The sequence below is a fragment of the Lutra lutra genome, chromosome 1 (genome assembly GCF_902655055.1).
Source record: "Lutra lutra chromosome 1, mLutLut1.2, whole genome shotgun sequence".
Lineage (NCBI taxonomy): Eukaryota > Metazoa > Chordata > Mammalia > Carnivora > Mustelidae > Lutra > Lutra lutra.
In genome coordinates, this window is record NC_062278.1 from 5,342,828 (window position 1) to 5,363,765 (window position 20,938).

At 42.1% G+C, this 20,938-nt stretch overlaps 1 protein-coding gene across 1 annotated transcript in view; it reads left to right on the plus strand.

The window, feature by feature from the left end:
• DSCAM (DS cell adhesion molecule) overlaps positions 1-20,938 on the plus strand; it is a 780,684-nt gene that overhangs the window by 733,770 nt on the left and 25,976 nt on the right. The window contains exons 30-31 of the mRNA XM_047708625.1: positions 10,636-10,666; positions 17,713-17,828. Coding sequence (XP_047564581.1) covers positions 10,636-10,666; positions 17,713-17,828 — 147 coding nt within the window. The remainder of the gene's footprint in view (positions 1-10,635; positions 10,667-17,712; positions 17,829-20,938) is intronic.

The following is a 20,938-nucleotide window of genomic DNA, read 5'->3' on the forward strand; positions in this document are numbered from 1 at the left end:
AAAATTAGACTATTTAAAGTACATCATGCTCTGTACATGTTAATAGCCCTTCCGTTTAAATTTCCCACAGCCCCATCATTCAGATGAGCTGTCGATCTCGCTGAAATATCCTTGCTAAATCCCGTTACCCACTTACTTAATTTTGCAGACTTACCTTGGTAAATCCTATATATCCTAAGCACCGTACTTTGTGCTTGTTGTTTCAACACGAAGAGAAAGAGCCTTCTGAACTTCGGGTTTAGTGTAGGAGGCAGACACATGAACTTCTACCAGGAAAAGAACAAAAATGTCATGAATATCAAAATAGGGCTTCAAAAAATCCTACTTACCCACAAAAGAGGGAGCAATTAATCCCAAGTGGGGAGAGAAGGGGACGCCATTTTAGAGCTACATAAGAGCCACATACTGCTTACTATGTTGAGAAACCCAGTGTAAGGTGAACTGTGTTGGATTACATTCACAAGTGCTCTTCACTAAGATAACAAAAGGATGTTTTTCTAACCCTTTCACGGACAACAGAATCCCATATTCTGGACTTTAGAGACAATATTTTTGAGGAACCAATAACTGACAGACCAGCAAGGTTCTGTCCTTATTGCATTTTTTTTAATTATTTTTATTAACATATAATATAATATTTGTCTCAGGGGTACAGGTCTGTGAATCATCAGGTTTACACATTTCACAGCACTCCCCATAGCACATACCCTCCCCAATGTCCATCACCCAGCCACCCTATCCTGCCCTCCCAGCCCCCAGCAACCCTCAGTTTGTTTTGTGAGATTAAGAGTCTCTTATGGTTTGTCTCCCTCCCGATCCCATCCTGTTTCCTTTATTCCTTTCCTACCCCCCGACCCTCTGCCCTGCCTCTCAACAACGTGGATGGAACTCGGGGGTATTATGCTGAGCGAAATAAGTCAATCAGAGAAAGACAATTATCATATGATCTCCTTGTTGCATTTAGATGGCCAGATCTAACTAGCTGCATTTCAAAGGCTATGAATTTTTCACATAACATCTTCTACAACCAACAGTAATTTTTTTTTTCTCTTAATCATTTCCATTCGGTCACAAGGGTTTGGCAGCAAGTGCGTTAATCATTCCCAGTATTCCTTCCCAGTATTCTGTCACCCTCTGCCAAATTCATCATCCCCGCCCCCTCCACCCCAGCCCTATTGAAGTACTCCTTCCTTCCCAGCTTTGGTTTAATTTGTCCCATTCTACCCATAATCTGAGCTCCCCTGTCTCTAAAGATGTTGAAGGTGCTGTTAACTCTTACCGACATATTGGGCTGTACTGATGGCAGGTCCACACACCTTATTATTATTCTTTTGTGGTTGTTGTTGTTGTTGTTTTTATTTAAATTCTGGTTAGTTAGCATATAGTGTATTAGTTTCAAGTGTAGAATGAAGTGATTTATCACTTCCATACAACATCTGGTGCTCATCACAAGTGCAATGCCTTATCATTCAGGGATTCCTTCGCAAGGGCTCCCACCAGAAGATATCCTGGGACTGGCATTGTTACTGTGGACATCTCTACTCCTAGACACTGGTATTTCCATAGTGGCTCTTGGTAAGGAAAGCAATACATCACATCGGAGAGCACAGCCTTTCCTGCCCCAGAAACAGTTTTGTTTTCTTTGTGGCTGAGGAAAGACAGAGCCTGCACAAAGGCAGGAAGAAAAGAAGTACTATGGGAAAGAGGGTGTACTTAAGCGAGATGCTGGGGAGCAAAGAGTCCCAGGAAGTAGCTTGCTGGAGTACAAAAGTGTCTTTCGTCTTGCATTTTGCACACGTTTCACAAAGCCCTCCAAACCCAGCATCAGACAAGAGGGCAGCAAGAGCGCAAAGGACGGGGGCCGCAACTCCAGCTGCTTCCTAATGGCACGTTTTAATGTGGAGGCACAGAAGTCAATTCAATTCAACAAACCATTGTTGATCATCTGCCATGAGCTGGCCGTCACCATTTTTTAAATGAAACATGAAATTTTCTTATTAACCACTTCTATTTGATCACAAGTGTTTGGCTAGGTCCCAAAGAGAAAAAGGAGGGCTACAACCCTATCCCAGAACCACAGAAGCTGACATTCTATTAACAGTGAGGAAAGGCTTACAAGAGACAGACATCTTTCTCTAACTGTGAAAGTGCACCATGAAAAGACAGAATAGGTGATGTGAGTTATTGGGGAGGGAGGGGGGCTGGACTTGCCCCCAAACATTTCTATTTTGGTCCAGCAGAGCCCCCAAAATGTTTGTTAATAACATCATTTTTTTCCAACTCACTCATAGAGGAAAACTGTAGCCAGAACTTAGTGTAGTAGGTGCTTCCCTATGAAATAGAGATCAGTGGTAGATTCACCCAGTTTCAACCTGACCCACGTAAGGCACAGATCCTGGGCCTGGATTAGAATGAGTTCTAATATATTTACAGATTCAAAAGAAAGGGTTGCTTCATATAATATTGTTATCATCCCAAATAAGGACATTTCTAATAATATGTCAATGTTGCTTGAGCAACCACCAGTGAGTATCAAAACTGGAAATAAAATTTGGATTATATAAAAATATTGTGGGGTCCCTAATGGACACTGTTAGAGTTACTATTTAAGGTCAACTTCATATTTTTTAATTGTTTGATTGTTAGAAACTACTAAATGTTTATAAGCAAGGTATGCTTTACCATGTAGACTAACAACCTAGTTAGGTGAATATAACATAACATTCTTTTAGGTAAAAATGATGAAAAGAAGGAAGGAATGAAGGAAAGAAGGAAGGAAGGAAGGAAAGAAGGGAATCAAGCAATTTAGCCAACCTGTATTTCTTTCTTCCTGAGAACTTCACTAATTTTAGAGCATAGCAATCTTCTAAAGTCTGAATTGTCTGCAAGAGCTACATTTAAAAAAAAAAAATCTGTAACCTTATCCAGGAGTCCAGAAGCAACCTTTTGCTTATAATCATGCCCTGATTTCTCCCCACTACTAAATCCTTCAAAGTGCAAGTTTACAGAACAAATCCCTGGCTGGGTCCATGATCCCAGAAGCCCCAACCTTGTAAAAATTTGATTCCCATGTCAAGTAATCAACACCAGTATCACTAAAAACTTCTTCCTTTAGTGTAAGTCTACCCAAGAAGGTACAAAGTTGTGTTGGCACCAGCCAGTTGGGTCGACTGGTATACCAAGCCTAAAAGCCACTTTGGGAGCCTCAAATAAGCTACAGATACAAGTCAATGGAGGGCATAAAATTTGACCACGCTTCTGTGGCAAAATGCCTTTCATCCTGTGAACAGAAGCGTAGTTATTTTAAGCTTGCTTTGAAATGGGTTAATAGTATAAAAACAGATCAGTTCCGGAAGGCCATTCCCAGAGAGAATGTGGCCTCGTGGTTCTACATGGGCACAGATGAAGGCCATGAGGGATGGCTATTGTCTGCTAAGCTCCAACACCCCTTTCATCTGGTCTGCAAATGAGCTAAATGCTTTCCTTAATTGTAGGACCAAAAATGTACTTCAACTTCAATCATCTAAGGAAGCAGCACAAGCTTCAGATCCCAAATTAACCACAACTTCACCAAGCTAATAAATGCCCAAGTTGTGGTTTATCTGGGATTCGAAGCGTGTGCTCTGAAACTTTCCCTTCCTTCCTTCCCTCCTTCCCTCTTTCCTTCCTTCCTTTTTTTTCTTTTTTTTAAACCTTAATTTCTTAACAAAATTATTATTTAAAAACTCCAAATGTGCAATGGGAGAATTGAGTAAAAGGAGCTTCTGTATCAGAGGGTGGGGAGCAAAAGAGCATTAGGATGGCAGCAGGGCCTAGCCAAGGGCAGCTAGTGGAGTGAGGGACAGAGAGCCACCATCAGGAGGGAGAGAGCTGGCATCGGTCCTGGTGCCTCCCCCACCTGGATATTCTAGTTGGTCCATGTTTGTACTTGTAGTTTTCTCAGATTGCAAGTATATATGGTTTTCTTTTTTGGATATTTATTTAGTTGTGGTTTTTGGATCAGCTTTCATAGCACACTGATGATTGGAAATCCTATTTGTCATCTGGTAAAAAAAAACATATAAATGCAGACTCATAGCCCTTATGAAAAAAACTACTTTATGAGATCCATTTCAATTTCACAGAAAAGCAGACACTGTTGTCAGAGAGCTTACGAAGAACTCTTGGTAGGATCGTAAATCTAGGTAAAATCTGCTACACCCACACTGGTGTTCATTTCGGGGGGGGGGGTGTGCTAGCCCCTGCCTGACCACAGGGTGAAGCTAAGCATGCCCCACTCTACCTAACCAGAACGTCAGAATGAAAGTGTAGACGTGTGGCGATGATGGGATTTCTCTTTTTTAAGGAAACATTTGGGCCCGCAAAGTATGAGACAGCCCAGACTCTGGGTTGGCACAGCTGTGGTGTTTGAGGCTTGCCTTGGGCTCCCCTGGCACCCTGTGGTGGTGCTGCCTGGTAGGTGAGAACCTCTGCGCTGTGTGCAGACCCACGAAGGGAAGAGTGGTCCACAGAAAGAACACAGGAACGGGGCAAGACCACGCTGTAGTATTCATAACCCAACAGGGGTGCCTCTTCCTGAGAGCCCACTGAGTCACGCAGTGATCAATAGAGGACTATCTTCTACTTTTTCCCCTTCTTCCTCCTCCGTAATGCTTTACGCAATGCTGCCTTGTCTCAGTCTCTCCACAGCAGTGCAAACAAGTGGAGTATAAACTTGGTAGTATATTATGCCCTATTTTGCTGATATGGAAACTTAAAGGAACTTGTCCAAAATCACATATCAGGACGGAGCTAGAGAGAGCACCCAGCTCGCTACTGCCCTATCCCAGTTCTCTTTCCATGAAACTTCCTCAGATCTGGGAATGGTCAAAAAAGAAACGGGACGTCCCATCAACTGGGTTGGCTTTGAAAGGGTTGTCAGTGAAGCCTGAAGTTAGAAGATATATCAACACAGAATCAACAGTTACTTTCTAATTTTATTTTCCCATGGAAAATATTTGTTTTTTTTTTTATTTCTATAGTCAATACTTCTGTCTTCCTTATCTTCTGCATGATGCCCTTCTCTCTGCTGCTTCTCCTCACTAGATTATTGAAAGACAATTCTATACTCAGCAGCACTGCTTCTAACCAGCTCCTGAACACTCACGGTCTCACTTCCACCCCCACCCCCCAAAATGTTCTCCTGAAGGCAGATGACCAGTTACCTCCTAATCACCAAATTCTCCTTCCAGATACCATTTGCTAGGACTCATTGCAAATGTTATTTTTTGAAACCCCTTCCTTCCAAATATCCTGGTGATATTTCTCTATCACGCCCAAGCCCAAAAGATTAACGGGGAAACACCGAGCCAAGGCTGGATATGTAGGAGTAGCAAAGGACTTGAGGAAAGGTGTCACAAAGTCTAAATCTCAGATTGAGCTGAAATTTGTGGGGAAAAAATGTGACAGGCAACACAAGAGACTGTTTAGCAAGAACAAGACTTGAGATGATGTTCTCATATTAACAGATGGCAGGTAGAAAGAACGACTCAATGTCTGCTTCGCTTTGATATGCACCGAGAGAAGTGCTATTCAAACCACAAAATGTGGAAGAAGAATTATAAAAAAGGAAGAAAAGGACAGAGAGGGAGCAGGAAGGAGGATAGGATAGAAGAGGGAGAGAGGGAGGGAAAGAAAAGGAGAAAAGGAAGGGAGAAAGGAAGGAATGAGTAAAGGAAGGAAGGGAGGAAGGAAGGAACTTTAGAAAATAATCAGAGCCTCTGATTCTTTAAATTGACTTATTCTTTCAAAACCTATGTTCTAGTCATTATGGGAGCAAAAGAGGGGAAAATGCATAAAATAATAGTTCTTATCTCTCGCTAGTAGGAAGGAAGACATGTTTATGACAAACTATTAAAGAATTCTAAATGATGAGCAACATAATATGGACACCAGTAAATGCTATGATGATACACTGAAGGAGAAGACTCTTTCCCCGTAGGAATTACTAGGAAGGATATCATGTGGTACTGGTCCCTAGACCCCAAAGGATGATGTTTTAGGATTCTGGACAAATATTTTCCCGACATAATCCCAAAATATTTCTGGATAATCTTTGAACAGTCAATTAAAGGTGTTGGAAACTAGTTATACTCCAAACCCATTTTCAAAAACAATAAATTCTAGAAATTACAGATTGAAATAAAGTAGTCTAGGTTATAGAAAGCATGGTTTGCGAGCAATCAGGAAATTATAGGGAATAGTAGAGGCCCAGAAAAACTCCACTAGCATTGGGATGGGGCTGACTAATAAGGGAGTGCCAGGTTGAAGTCTGGGCAGGCTGAGCCCATTTTAGAGGTGGCAGAACTCCAAGGGGGAAAGAGAATGTATTAATGGGAAGACTCCAAATTTGAAGAGTTTTTGAAAGGCTGGAACAAAAGAGATAAAATGTAATAGGGATCATTGTAAAATCTACATAATTTGTAAAAACTCATTTGCAACCCACATAATGAGCACTGCATCCTCACAGGTGTATGAGAAAGAGAATATCAAAAAATGACCAGTTTCTGCTCTGGGCCTCATTTAATGAAGGACAATAAAAAAATCACAGGTCTTTCACAGAAGAGAGTCTCAGGAAGAGAATTACCTAGAAATTATGCCACCTGAGGAGGGACAGAGAAAATTAGAAACTTCAACTTGGAAAAGAGGTGGTTCCCAGCTGTTGGAGATACTCGCGTGGCTTGTGAATGGCTCCAGGTGTCCTCATTATGTCCAGGTAGAAATTACATCAAGGGATCTCAGCACAAGAGCACAAAGATGTGTCCCACAATGAAAAGAATCCCCAGGAAAACATGGTGTGCTTAGCAGGGACTGGACTGAGCCTAGAGAGGAAGATGACTCAGCCAATGGAGAGAGGGCATGGGAACAGGAAGCCACCATGTCAAGTGGGAAAGGCTGTGCTGGACATAGTGCAGAAGGGTGCCTGAAGGCCAGAGAACCAAGGCACCAGCTTCACCTGGAGGGGCTTGGGGGGCTTCACAGTGCAAGTCACATCTGAATGTGATGCAGCGACAAAGGAAGCTTTCCAGGAGCCCTATCATGCGGTCTGCAGAGAATGCAGGAGTTAGAACTTCGGGCTAAAGGCTGGACGCGAGTGGCAGCGGGGCTGAAAAGATCGTTTGGGACCAGCACGCGAAGGCTCTTACTCTGTGCTGAGTTCTATTGGCAGGGATTTCCCTTTGAGAGTTGCAAAGCGCAAGTGTGACACAGTGAGGGGTGTGTTTCAGGTCCATCCCCCTTCCTGCAGGCGCATGTCACTCAGAGAACTGACACACTGGAGGTGGGGAGGCTCGGGAGGGGGCTGCTGCACGTCGTGAGATTCCAAATGAGCAGAGAGAAAAAAGCAAATGTCCCACGGGGACATGTTGAAGTGACAGATCAACAGACTTGATAGCGAGTTAGACCTGAGAGGGGAGGTGGGCGACAGCATCGACCCCTTCCTGGAGTGCTCGGTGTCCCAGCTCATTTGAGTATCTGTCCAAGACACGGTGGCGAGAGGCAAACGTTTACTGCAGGGCTGACTTGAAGAGTCTTTCGTGCTCTTGCAATTTCACGATTTCATGACTCTCAGTGTTCTTCACGTGCCCCAGACTCTCTTCTCAAACCTAAACAAAAGTGTGTCCCAGGTTTTGTCACCTCTTTTCACTGTCCCTACCTGAATATGAAGACCTTGGGCCCCATCTCAGTCCTGACATCTCTTTCTAACTCCATTCCAGTTCTGCCTTGAACAGCCTCCCCGCCTGTCCCACCACGGACACTAACATGGTCGGGTACTGTGGTGGGATTGAAGCCAAGCTCTCCGGTTCCAACCGCATTGCTGCTTCCATGTCCTTCCTGTGCTGTGACTTGCATGACCCTACACCCAGCCCTGCATATCCTCAATCTCGCCATTTCCCCGGACTCCCTGCAGCCCCTCCACTGGTCCCTCCACACCCAGCAGGTCCCCATTCTTGCAGACACCATCCATCTGCTCAAGCATCAGATGCTCCCCACCCCCATCCTCACTGCAGCCAATCCTCCCAGCCTCTCACCTTCTCCACCAAGTCCCCGTCCCCAGCCCCCATGCCACACACTCTGGATGGATCAGCATTAGTACACAGCACCCACACCCACCCATCACCACCTCTGCCCTCCTTCCACTCCTCCTCTTAGTCCGGACTATGGCCAGTAACACAAAGTCCCACCTCCTCATTTCCTTATGCCTTGACCAACCTCAACTCACAACCACACTTGGAAACTTCTCTCTCCAGTCAAACTGACCCACTCCTTGCTTCCTGAAGGAGCTCAAATTCCAGAATTTTGTCCCATGGAGCTCTCTTCCCATTGGAATCTATGCTCCCTGGGTCCCATGGTTCCTTTAAAGTGGGGGCAGTCTTGGATTTTTCCAGATTGACTTTGAGTGTCAACGTTCAGGTTGACCTGAACTAGATGGCTGTGGCCCTAGTTAAGGGTAGTGATGGAAAAAAATGTTTGAACCAACAGACATTGGTTATGAATTCCCACTCACCTGCAGCAGATTATGGAATGTATCTGGGTCTCCGTTTCCTGGTTTCTGAAGGAGGGCATGGTAATTCCCAGGCAGAGACTGACACATCCAGATTTCTAGTGCATGCTCCGTTTTGACCACAGCCCACCCTGTGTCCACTCCCAGAAGACATTCACACTCAGTCCCCATGCCCCCTGTGCTGTTGAACCCCCATCACTGTGAGTGAAATTCTACTGGTGACGTTCAAAGGTAAACTCACAGAAGAAGTATATTTCAAATAATGGAATTTTTCTCAGAATTTCAGATGAAATCAGGAGGAGGACATAGTAACCAGACAGAAAGAGAAAGGGGTTTGTTGCAAGATGATAAGCCTAGGGAAGCATGGACCAAAATGGTTCAGGGTGGCTGCAGCTGTGGACCAGCATAACCACAGTGAAGACACCTGCTAGTTATGGATAAAGAGAACTTGCAGTTAAAGCAAGCTGGTGTTTGAGAGCTGCTCCTCACCCACGTGTCAGGTGCCGCAATTCCTTAGCACATGGATGTAAAGAAAATCATGGGACAGAAAATGTGCTGACTTCAGGAACAGAAAAAGCATGATGATAATGAGCAAGATGAGGAAACCAGGTCCATTCTGAAGATGCTGGAGACTGACTTACCTTCCAATCAGGAGCTGAAGTACAGTGTGTACTCTTTACATTTCCCCCTCTTTTTTAGACTGTTGAGCTAGCCACTGCTTGGCTGTTACACAGAGTTAATTAATCCCACGCTTTTGGCATGACATATATATATTTACTTTGCAAGTGTTAAATCATTCAGGAAGAGAAGAAACTCGTATCTGCTTGGTCTTTGCAGAGAAAGACATGAACTAGGAAGTTAAAAGCTGGTTTGCTTTCTTTGCTTCACCATATGGGTGGGGTAGAAGGCAGTGTTTCATTTCCCAGACTGAACCCATCTGTGCACAAAACCAGGGCCCCATCATGAGGTTGGATGGGAGCTGGCATGTCCAACTTGAAGGACCGAGCCTTGCTTCATGGAGACACCAGCCCATGGGAGGTTATCCCCCTGACTGCCCATGCCCCTCCCCCCTCAGTAATCCCATGCTCCTCTAACATGATAATGATTGCACTTAAATGTCAGCTCCCAAAAATGAAAGATGAAATGAAAATTCTCCAGCATTTGCATTTCTCCACTATAGAGCTAGTCACATAGCTGAATCCATTTCCAGAAAGTTCTGTTTATTGAATACTACAGTTAACATCAAGACTTTTTAAAAAGCAATAGGAAAAAAAAAAAAGCAAGAAGAGGGCTTTTGTATTCTAAGAAAGGAAACATTCATCTTTTGCCAGGACAAAATGTGTAAAAAGAAAAACAAATTATATTTTAAGGGAGATGAGAATTTCAAAGCAATGCCACCAAAAATGTAGAATTTTTTTTCTACATCATTTTTAGACAGAATTTCTTTTGTCAGAGTGGTAACCAAATCTTAGTAAACAGTGTCCTCAGAGACAAAAAATAGAGAAAATTTTTTACTTTGGAATTTGAAATAAACATCTAGACACAAGATATGCCATTTATGTAATTCTTTAATCAACCTTAGGGACTTACATCTTTATAATAATGCTTTCTTAAAGTAATCTATAGTGTCATACATTTTTAATTTTTGATTCTTTGATAACAAAAAGAGTAGATGTGTACTACATAAATAAACTAGCTTGAAAATGTTAATTTTCTGACTACTGAAATTAAATTGGTTTTTCAAAAATTGGCAAATAAATACACTGTAAAGAGACTTTAGCAGGTGTCTGAGAATTTTTATGGTCCTAAAGTATTATACTGTTTTTGAAATACATATTTATGTATATGTATATATGTATATATTTTAAAAATATATATTTCAAGTATATATGTATCAGAAATATTAAATATATTCTCTCAGGGAGAAAAAATCAGGAATCCACTAAACTTTTGGTTCTTAGTAGTGATATAGGGATTTACAGGTACATTTTAAAATGGCTATTGTCATCTGACTGTAAAATATTTGTCATAAATGCCTAAGTGAATGTTAATGAGTTGTTTATCATGTACTAATATTAACTTTCTTTCCCCAGATGCAAAGAGTTTAGCTGAAATGCTCATGAGGTAAGAACAAAGCCTACCATCTCAGATATCATGTTTAAAAGAATAATGTCCAACTTGTTTTAATGGTTTTTTAAATAATTGTCTGAAATTGATAGCACTTTTTATTTGTGACACATAAAGTTTATTCTATGTACCAAATATCCATATGAGGCCTAATAGGATACATAGATACCAAATAATATACTTTTCCACATGCCATTGGTAGTCTTCTGGTTGACCAGACTCACCCAGTGGAATGTTTCCCATTAAGCTGGGAATAAAAGACACATTATAAGGAAGTAGCTTTGGTTTTGTTTGCCCCCAAATATACCACCTTCGAGGTTGAGCCTTCTTCTTTAACAGTTAATCAAATGAAAAGAAAACCAAAAATGGCTTTGGATATTATATACAACTAACAGATCATTAAACACTACACCAAAAACTAGCGTTATACTATGTTGGCTAATTGAATTTAAGGTTTTTTTTTTTTTTAAAAGGAAATGCACTGTGCATTACACTCTTCTAAGGAGATGGGATGATCAAGAAAGATCCTCCTTGCCCTCAGCTCCCATGGCACCATGAGCACCCCTACACTAGAGCACTCATCCACTTCTGCTGCAAGTATCTATTCACTGTCTGGTCTTGGGGGTCACAGCCTGATGTGTCGTCCTCCTGTTAGAAATACCAGCACTAAAAAATTTAAAAAAAATTTAAAAAAAAATTAAAAAAAATTTAAAAAAATTTAAAAAATAAAAAAAATAAATAAAATAAAAATAAATAAAAATTAAAAAAAATAAAAAAATAAAAAAAAAGAAATACCAGCACTATACCTGATGAATGAATAGTGGTAGTTGAATAAATAAGTGAATTTTCACAGCTGTAGGAGACACCCCAGTATTTGCATTTGAATCATTTTTTATATTGTAATGATTAAACCAAAAGTGAAAAAGGGTAATCAGAGTCTGGAAATCAGATAAGAAAAATGTTAGGAACCCTAATGATGCTGCCATTTTAGGATGTTCACTGTAGGAGAAGAAGAGGATGAGTTATGGGGTCTCTCCTACTCCCCACCCCACCACAGTTGTATTTAACATCTTTCCACATTTTTGCATATAAAATTGGCATTTTTTTATTATTATTCACAGTGATACCCCAGCCCATATATCACCAGTATCTTTGAAGACCTAAGGCAGAGTTCAACTGCCGTTGGCCCACAGATTACATTTTCCACAGACATCTTTTTGGTCATATTGTGGTTTTTTGTTTTGTTTTGTTTTAAATATTTTATTTACTTATTTGATAGAGGTAGTGAGAGAAAGAGAACATGAGAGGGGAAAGGGTCAGAGGGAGAAGCAGACTCCCCGCCAAGCAAGGAGCCCAATGCAGGACTTGATCCCGGGACTCCAGGATCATGACATGATCCAAAGGCAGTTGCTTAACCAACTGAGCCACCCAAGCACCCTGGTCATGCTGTGTTTTAAAACTATGTGCACTGTATATTGTTATGGAGGACTCAAGATTACTCTGAAATATTTGGAGTGAACAATTAAATAAATATAAGTGTCATTTGCTAAGGTTAGGGATCAGGGAGATAGATGCAGTGTAGAGACTTTTTTTTTTTTTTAAGGACAGGAAAAGGGGAATGTTGATGGGAATGAAAAGGCTCATACAGGTCATGTTGAATTTGGGATGCTTCCCAAGTGTCCAGTGAAAGTGTCAGAGAGCTGGTAGCAGGAATCTAGACCTCAGAGGAGAACTCAGAAATGCAAATGGCCTATAATATGTATCTTTCATAATGGGTCTTTGACCCATCCTTCTAGATCAAATTTGCATGAGAAGAATATGAAAATCTATATAAAATGAGTTGAGTTGCTCTACTGCAAGTCTGTACTTGTTTGCTAAGCAAGTATTGGGACATTTTTTGTGGTCACATGGGAGGCATCCAGACACACATGCACCTGTACAGAGCAAATCTGACAAAACATATGAAAAACGAACAAACAAAAAAGGCCAGTCATTCAATTTATAGTAGCTTATTTACCAAACAAAATAAACTTTCTAATGTAGACTTAAAAATATGAATTCATTGATGACATTTAGAAATCAAGAGATTTCTTTTCTCTTTCTTTTCTTTTATGATTATGTTCAATTAGCTAACATATCAGAAACACATTAGTTTCTGATGTAGTGTTCAATGACTGATTAATTGCGTATAAGACCCAGTGCTCATCACATCACTTGCCCTCCTAAGAGATTTCTTATAAAATTGTGGTTTTCTGACTTCTGTTGAAAATATTCTGGCCATACTAGGCACAGCGTAGAGATAAAGGCTGTCAGGAGGTCCATCAAGTGACCCCTGTAGACTGGGCATGACTTCTGCTCTGTGTAATAGGTCACCATCCCTGTCTCTACCCCAGTCCACTTCACTGGTTTGTACCACAGCCTACGTCCTGCAGCCCTCCCCGAGACCTTTCAGCCACTTCCTTTGCCCTCTCTTCAACCAGAGATCCATGTCTCTGCCCAAAGCCCATGACACTGGAATCTGTGGTTTCTGACATGTTCAACATCTGTTTGGTTAGGATGAGTCGGTATTAGCTTCTCTGATGTCCTAGAATGCATCCCTCCCCCTTCTTATTAGACCCATGGGAGACATCAAAAAGGATCTTCTTCATTAATACGTCAATCACTGTGGTTGAAAGACCACCTGCTGAGCAAAACAGGAATTAATAGTGGTATTTGAGGTTAACAGTTGCCAACATGAAATTAGGACCATTTAAGCTAATAATTACTTCCACTTAAGGTAGTTGAGGTAGTTTTTCCCCAGAGGATACAGTGATTGAAAAGGGAGAGAATTTCCAAGCTTCTCAAATAGGTGGATTTTTATGGGATTAATTTAGAAGTAAACACAATGCTTTTCATCATGAAGGGTCAGTTCAATCTGAGTTTGGCAAGTTGGTGGGGCCAAGCATTAAAAGACCCTGTCACCTACCTGGAGATCAGAGGGCCAACCATATTTTGAATGTGGTCCAGAAAATCGAGGCAAGTCACATCTCTTGGTGTAGAGAAGGCTACAGAACTGCTGTCTCTCATCTTCGCTGCTGCTTGCATGAGAAATGGAGAACTTGGCAGGCGGGTGCAGTGAGAACATAGAGCCGCAAGCCTGCGTTGTAGACCTCATGTTGCCACGTGCTGGTTCTGTGGTCTTGGGCCAGTCATTTTCCCCCTGTATGCTCTACTTTCCACATCTAAAGCTAACAATTTGCAATAGTTCCTGGCTTTACCATTCTGGGATCTTGGTGAAGATAACATATTTTCCACCCATGTTCCACAAAAAGTGTATCTGCATACTTTAGTGGGATTAGCTGTCCGAGGGCCAGGAAGGCAGATGCTACTGTGGAACAAACACAGATGAGCTGGTGCCAGGGTATCCCCCACACAGTGTCATCCTCCGTCTCCCGTCACTGGGCTTCGTGCTTCTGCATACGCCTCTGTTTCACCCAAGCAAATCACCCCCCACAGAGAAAGAAGAGAGACTTTACCCACCAGGCCTAAGATAGAAAGGATTTTCTTTCTTTTATGATGATGTGAACGTAATTTAAAGCAAAATACCAGCCTTCTAAGAGGTAAGACTAGGCTGCTCTGAGGCGTTAGCCAATACATGGTTAACATCCAAAGACCCGTAATATTCAGAGCTGAAAGTGGAAAAGCCTGGAGAAGGGTTCAAACTGTGAATGTAAATGAGTTTAGCCTTTTTGATGTTCCTATTTTAAGACACAGAGTAAAAAAAAAAAATTGAACTATTATAATGAGTTCCTGATAGCCCTACAGTTAGTTATTCTAAACTTATGGAATGTTTCATATCATATTTGAGAAGGTGGGTGATGTGCAGACTTTTTCATTAGTTTTTTTTTTCTCACAAAGCTTAAGGAAATATTAAGACTTTAAAGAGTTTTAAAAACTGCAAGTAATTTATTGGCTAAGCTGGGAAATACCGTACTCAGAGAACAAGGGTCAGCTCTCTGTCATTTTTCATCAGACAGCCAGAGGGCAAATGGATAGTGGGAGATTATATTTCAGTAATAACTAACGTACTTGGCATGATCCCGTATCATAAAAAGATGCAATTTTGTTCCTACAGTGAAAACATCCAGAATCTTTTCACAAATGAGTTTTCCTCAAAAAGGTGTTTTTTTGTTTGTTTGTTTGTGAGGTTTTTTTTTTTTTTTTGGTGGGGGAGAAGTTTTGCTGCTGTTTTAATGACCAATTATTGTAATTTTAGAGATTCAGCCTTCTTAGAACAGTAGATTATAGACTATGGCAGCCACATTAAGAAAGCTGAGACCTAATAACCCATTAAATGAGAAGAATATTACTGCCTCTGGGACTTGTCACTCACTCCCACTGTACCCCCCAAACAAAAGGATTTATTCAACAAGCTTCAACACACTTTTATTGAGCACCTACTCCGACCACATACTGCTCTAAGTCTCAGGGATATACAGGGGCAGAACGGAAGGGGCTACCCCTTGAAGAGCTCCTATCCCAGCGGGAGAGACAGATCACAAATGAGATAAGTCAATTAAACATATGCTCAAGAGTTTTCAGCGCTGAGGAAACAAAATGCAACAGAGGGCAGGGAGGGGCAGCACCAGTAGTGCCCAGCACTGGACCAGCCTGGCTCCACTGAGAAGACAGCACCTGCATCAAGTCCTGAAGCCAGGGAGGGAGCCACACGGCCACTTCCTCAAAGCAAGGGGGACAGCAGTGCGAAGGGAGAGAGGAACAGTTAGCTCCTGAAGCTCAAGGTTTGTTGGGCCATGCTCATGCCTTTTGCTACAGGACTTGACAGCATGCATTCCTTCAAGGAGGAGGAAAAATTTACTTCCAGCTTTGATTGTCTTTGTCTATGAAGCTCAATCATATTCTAAGTCCTCGTGGCCACTGCAGTGGGGCACAGTGGCTATTTAGCATGCTTCCTGTGTCGGTCTGACAGTGGTCCCCTTATTGTTAAGTACAGTCTGCGCTTGGGTTCATAGTGTTTAATGGAGCAGCCGCGGACTGCCTCATAACTATTCATGATGAGCAGAAGGAACTAGCTCACATTTCTATTTTTGGTGCAAGGACAAGCTCAAGTCCCTAGTGGAGTTTCTAAACAGACCTTTCAGATACTCACAGAGGAGCAGTTCCCCATCTGTTTTTGTGGAAATAGAGCTTGTCTAAACGGCAGCCCCCAAGTCACCAAAATGTTCTTCATTTCACACAAGTATTAGAATCTATGCTATAAAACACACACACACACACACACAGTGAAAATGCAGTTAAGTAAATAATTTCAAAAAGCATATAGACCATGTGAGAAATTCAGGCCAAACGTTTGAATTTGGGCTCTGCATAATTAGCATGAGCTAGCTACATAACCCAGTTACTCTTCTGCAGAGCAAGAAATCTGGTTCAAGATCAAGTCCTAAGTAGGAATGAAAGCACCTTTCGGAAGCTATCGTTTCTGTAGGTTGTTTTGTTTATACTCAAATGAGGGAAGGATCATTACAAAACATTCAGAATATCACCCCAGCCTTCAACATGCAAATGTCTACAGAGGTTCTTGTGTGAACTTGACCTTCAGATTATTAACATTCCTTCAGCTACAGGGTTCAGAGGTAGGTGAGTCGTCGTCAACAAGAAAGGATCCAGGACTCCTGGTGAGCACTTAGTTGAGAAGAAAAACATTTCAGACATAGTATGGATACCCTCTTATCATTTTCTACTAAAAGTAACTAATGCAGAGGTAAATCATAGAGTGAAGTAGAAATCTTTCTCAAAGTTGATTTTGGCTGGATTTATGGATGCCATAGTTTATCGCATCAATGAATTATTTTGAATGATCGTTGGTCCTTAGAAGTTGTTTGAATATACAGGTGACCCTTGGATGATACAGGCATTATGGGTGCTGACCCCCACATACAGTTGAAAATCCACACATAACTCTTGATTTCCCCAAAACTTAACTGCTAGTAGCCTACTGTTGACCAGAAGCCTGACCCATTACATAAGCACTCAGTTAACACATGTTTTGCATACTCTATGTATAATATACTGCATTCTTACAATAAAATAAGCTAGAAAAAAATGTTATTAGGAAAACCATAAGGGAGAGAAAATATTACAGTACCAGCCTGTGTTTATGGAGAAAAATCCACATGTACATGGGCCTCTTCAGTTCAAACCTGTGTTCTTCAAGGTCAGCTCTACATTATTTTGAAATCTTCTCAATCCTTACAACTCTATAAAGACTGCACAATCCCTCCTGTGATGCAGATTTCTAATTAAAGCCTTTATTAATTTTTTGTGTGTTTTTGTGAAACATGCAGATTATTATTTTTTTTCTGTAGGATTTGACTGAATTTGATTATCCCATGCCATTTTACCACCTGTTTTCATTTACTTCTAGAACACAACTCACTCTGAGAGTAATTTTCTGGTACACAAATTCTTACAGTAGTTGGGTTTTGTTTTTAATTCTAAAATGTGATATGAGTTAGGATAAACTAGTGTCAGGGAAGTTAACACAGTTTAAGATTTGTCACTGGAACAAAAATAAAATGACACCAGATGTAAATACAAATCCATTAATAGAAACCCCACCCAACGAGCAGCCAGCGCACATGCTTTCTCCCTTGCCACCACTGGAACATCTCATGTCTGACAAATGGAAGTGTTGCTGGTTTAAAAATCACCTTTTTTTCTTGTTTGTTTTACTTAGCATTACACGAGAAAGGGGAAATTCCAAAAGTTCTATCAAAATGGAACCAATTTCTATTGACAGTTTTCATTCTTTGAATCTCGCAACTGACTATTGAAGGTTCATATTATAAATATCATTCGAAAGAAGGAAAAATATTTTTTCCTTCTCCTTTCCCCCTTTTCCTTCCTTGCTTTTTTTCCCCTCTCCCCTTCCCACAAGGTATTCAAATAATGCGATGGTAAACCTAGTGGATATATAAGCACCTGCAGGCATCATGTAAGTCTGAACTGCGTTTGTTCATAAATCCCCTCTATTTTATCCCTAGTAAGAACACCCGGACTTCGGACACCTTGAGCAAGCAACAGCAGACCTTGAGGATGCACATTGACATACCCAGGGCTCAGCTTTTGATTGAAGAGAGAGACACAATGGAGACCATCGGTAAGGGGCCTTGTTCATGGCTTCACACAATGTGTCTGCTACAGCCATGCCTTCTCAGCCCAAACCCCAGGAGTTATGGGAACATCTTGAGAGCTACATGAGCAAAGGTAGAAGGGAGATGATTGTTATTGAGGATAATAATAAATACCAGCAAATGTGGAGGGGAAATTAACTCACACGTAGCTCAGAGGTCACCTGAAACAGGAGTTCCCCAACCTTGATCCATGTTGGGTCTTTCCTGGAGACACTATTGGTGATCCTCCAAAGAACAAACACCTATAATCAAATAAACCCAGAAGGACCACACACTAAGCCCCCTCTGGAAATCCACTCAGTGCCTTCTTCAGCTCCAATAAGGCCTTCATCCAAGAAAACATGTGAACTCTACTTAGCATTTAACAAACAAGTGTCTTTGCATGAGCCACCTCTTCATCATCCCCCAGCACTCTGCAGACACCCTGGAATGGGTTCCTTGGCAGTGCTTTGGGAAACTCCCAGATCTGTGTTTCACTTGGAGAACTTCCATGTCTGGTTCTCCCAGAACCCCACTGTCCTGACTCCTTCCAGCCCTCCCCATTCAAAATCTGCCATTCCACATTGCCTTCTGCCACAGATGTATTCATTCCAGAATCAGAGATTTTATATTCCCGTTGCAATAATGATCAGAAGAACAGCCAGCATTTGCTTAGGGCTCTCTAATGTCATCTATTTTATAAGCACTTTATGTGCATCATTTCATTTAACCCACCCAATCAATGTAGGGAAAAGATACTACTTTGTAACTGGGGCATTGAGAAATTATGCAGAACCAGGGCAGGACACCCACCCAGCCACCAGCTTAGCCTCCTGTGACTGTCACCACCTGATTCTGTATCAATAAGCTACTTCCCAGAAGCCCTCACCTTAGAAATATCACTCAGCTTTCCAGTATCCATGGAAACAGACTCTGAGACAGGTTGTCCTATCTGGCCCTTTTGAAACTTCACTCTGTGTTTGTTCTGGAAGGTGTTTGCTGGCACTTGGTCCCAGGGCAACCCTATCCTGTGGTTTGGCTAAAACTACCCCACTCCTGGCACCTATGCTAGAAGCCTCCTGCCAGGAAAACAGTAGTAAATGGCCAGATTGGCAGAACATCTCCATCGCTCCTTGCCCCCTTCCTGCATGATTATGTTTTAATAGAACAGCAGAGACATCTCACCTTAAAGGTTCCTAAATCCTAAGGCCTGAGCTGCTCTTGCTGGCTTTAAGTTTGGCCCAGGCATAAGAGCACTTGAAGAAGGTTGGTCAAGCCCTGGATGGCCCTCAGTCAACCAAATTCAGTTGAATACTACCCGTGTTGTCTGAGTGCTCACTACTCATCTTAAATATACAAGATTTTATTCACCAGCTCACGTCAAGACAAAGCACCATGCTTTGTTCCTGACCATCTTCATCTTTCAGGAGTATGGCTGGAATCTCTCTTATTGAACTCAATAGTTTGGGCATGAAAACCAAAATTTCCTTTGAAACATCAGTTCAAAAATCAAAATATAATTCCTTTGACCTTATAATATAGTTACAACTTTTGGTAAAGGTTCCTCATCAGACTTGTTAACCCTTGTCCCCACAGTGGTTGAAATAGGTAGTCTTTGCTAGCTAGAGAAAGGTCTGACCATCATTCTGTCCATCGTCACTGCCCTCCACCTGAAATGTGTCCTATTATTTACAGGATCATTGATCACCAAGAATCGTTGACCTCCCAGTGATGCTTGACAGTTGGTCGATGGCATTTTCTAATTATTGGGAAGTAGAAATGTGATGCTTTAAAACACTCTGGTCTCTGACTACAGGAATCCAATAGGAGAATGCCATTAATTTCTAGCCAGAAGGAAAGGTTAGCCTCACACACTGACAGGCACCTGAAGTTTCCCATTAAGAGTTTGTACCCTAGTGCCACAGATAATCAGGAGTGCTCTCTGCAGGGCTATGTGTCGGAAACCAGAACACGTCAGTATTATTAGTGAAAAACGAATGTAGATGTTGGGCTTCTGCTGTCAGGTCCAATGGTCAGAACCTGTTTCTGGAGAAAGCCCACCCAGTGTGGGGACCAGGGGAAGGCTGCGGCGTGACCCCTGCGCCGAGCCGTGGCTCCTACTGCAGTAGGAGCCCACGCCGCATCCCACGCTGGGATGCCAGCAGACACCTTGGCAGTCTCTCCTCTGTCTTCCTGCCAAAAAATTTTATTCTAACTTCAAGAGGCTTTCCTCTCCTGCCAGAGCCTGAGTAATTGGATTTTGTAAGGTTCATTCTGTTCAGGGCCTTTTTTGGGCACAGAAGTCTAACTGTGTTGTTTATGACTTTCACATCACCTTCCTGTGTCAAGGCACGCCGCAGCATGGTCCCAGCTGACTGATAAACTCATATGAACAACATCCTGGGCTACAGTGCTTGAAAATGTATGAATATATCCACATATCCTAACGGAAGCATCCCTTGGAGTAAAAGGCTCTTAAGAAAGTGTGGAAAGTATCACAACAAAGTAATGAAAATCTGGAGACAACCAAATAATGACACACAGCTCAACCAACTGCTTCCTTTCCATGCACTAAAGTTCTCCCAATCCATCTGAACCCAGTCTCCTGCTTCCCTAACCTTAGGAAGCCAACTGGGCTTGGAAACCTGACAAGTGAGTCATTTCAAGAAGTTAATTAAAGGACATTCCAGAGTAATTAAAGCTCAGAAGAGGTGGGAAGGAAGGGAACGTACCTCAGACTCTCTCAAATAGAGGAATCAATAAACTTGGAAGAAGAGCCCTTCTCTTCCCCTCCACTCCCCCAACCCCAAACCCTGGCCGGCGTGAGAGCCCCTCGAGTGTAGACAGCTGTGGTGGGGTTCTTCTAAGCCTGCAAACAGAGCTCACTTGCAATGGAGCCCCAACATGGGGTGGTGCCCGCTTCTCTGCTGACAGCTCCATCTGAGGCTTTGCCAAACACAGAATTCCCGAACTCTGTTAAACAGTCAGCAGCAACAAGAAGCCTCCCCAAATCAGTGTTCGCTTCGTGAGAAGGCCCTCTCTGGTGCGTGCCTCTCTCATGTCCACGCTCAGAAAGCCAACCCCTACAGATAACCTC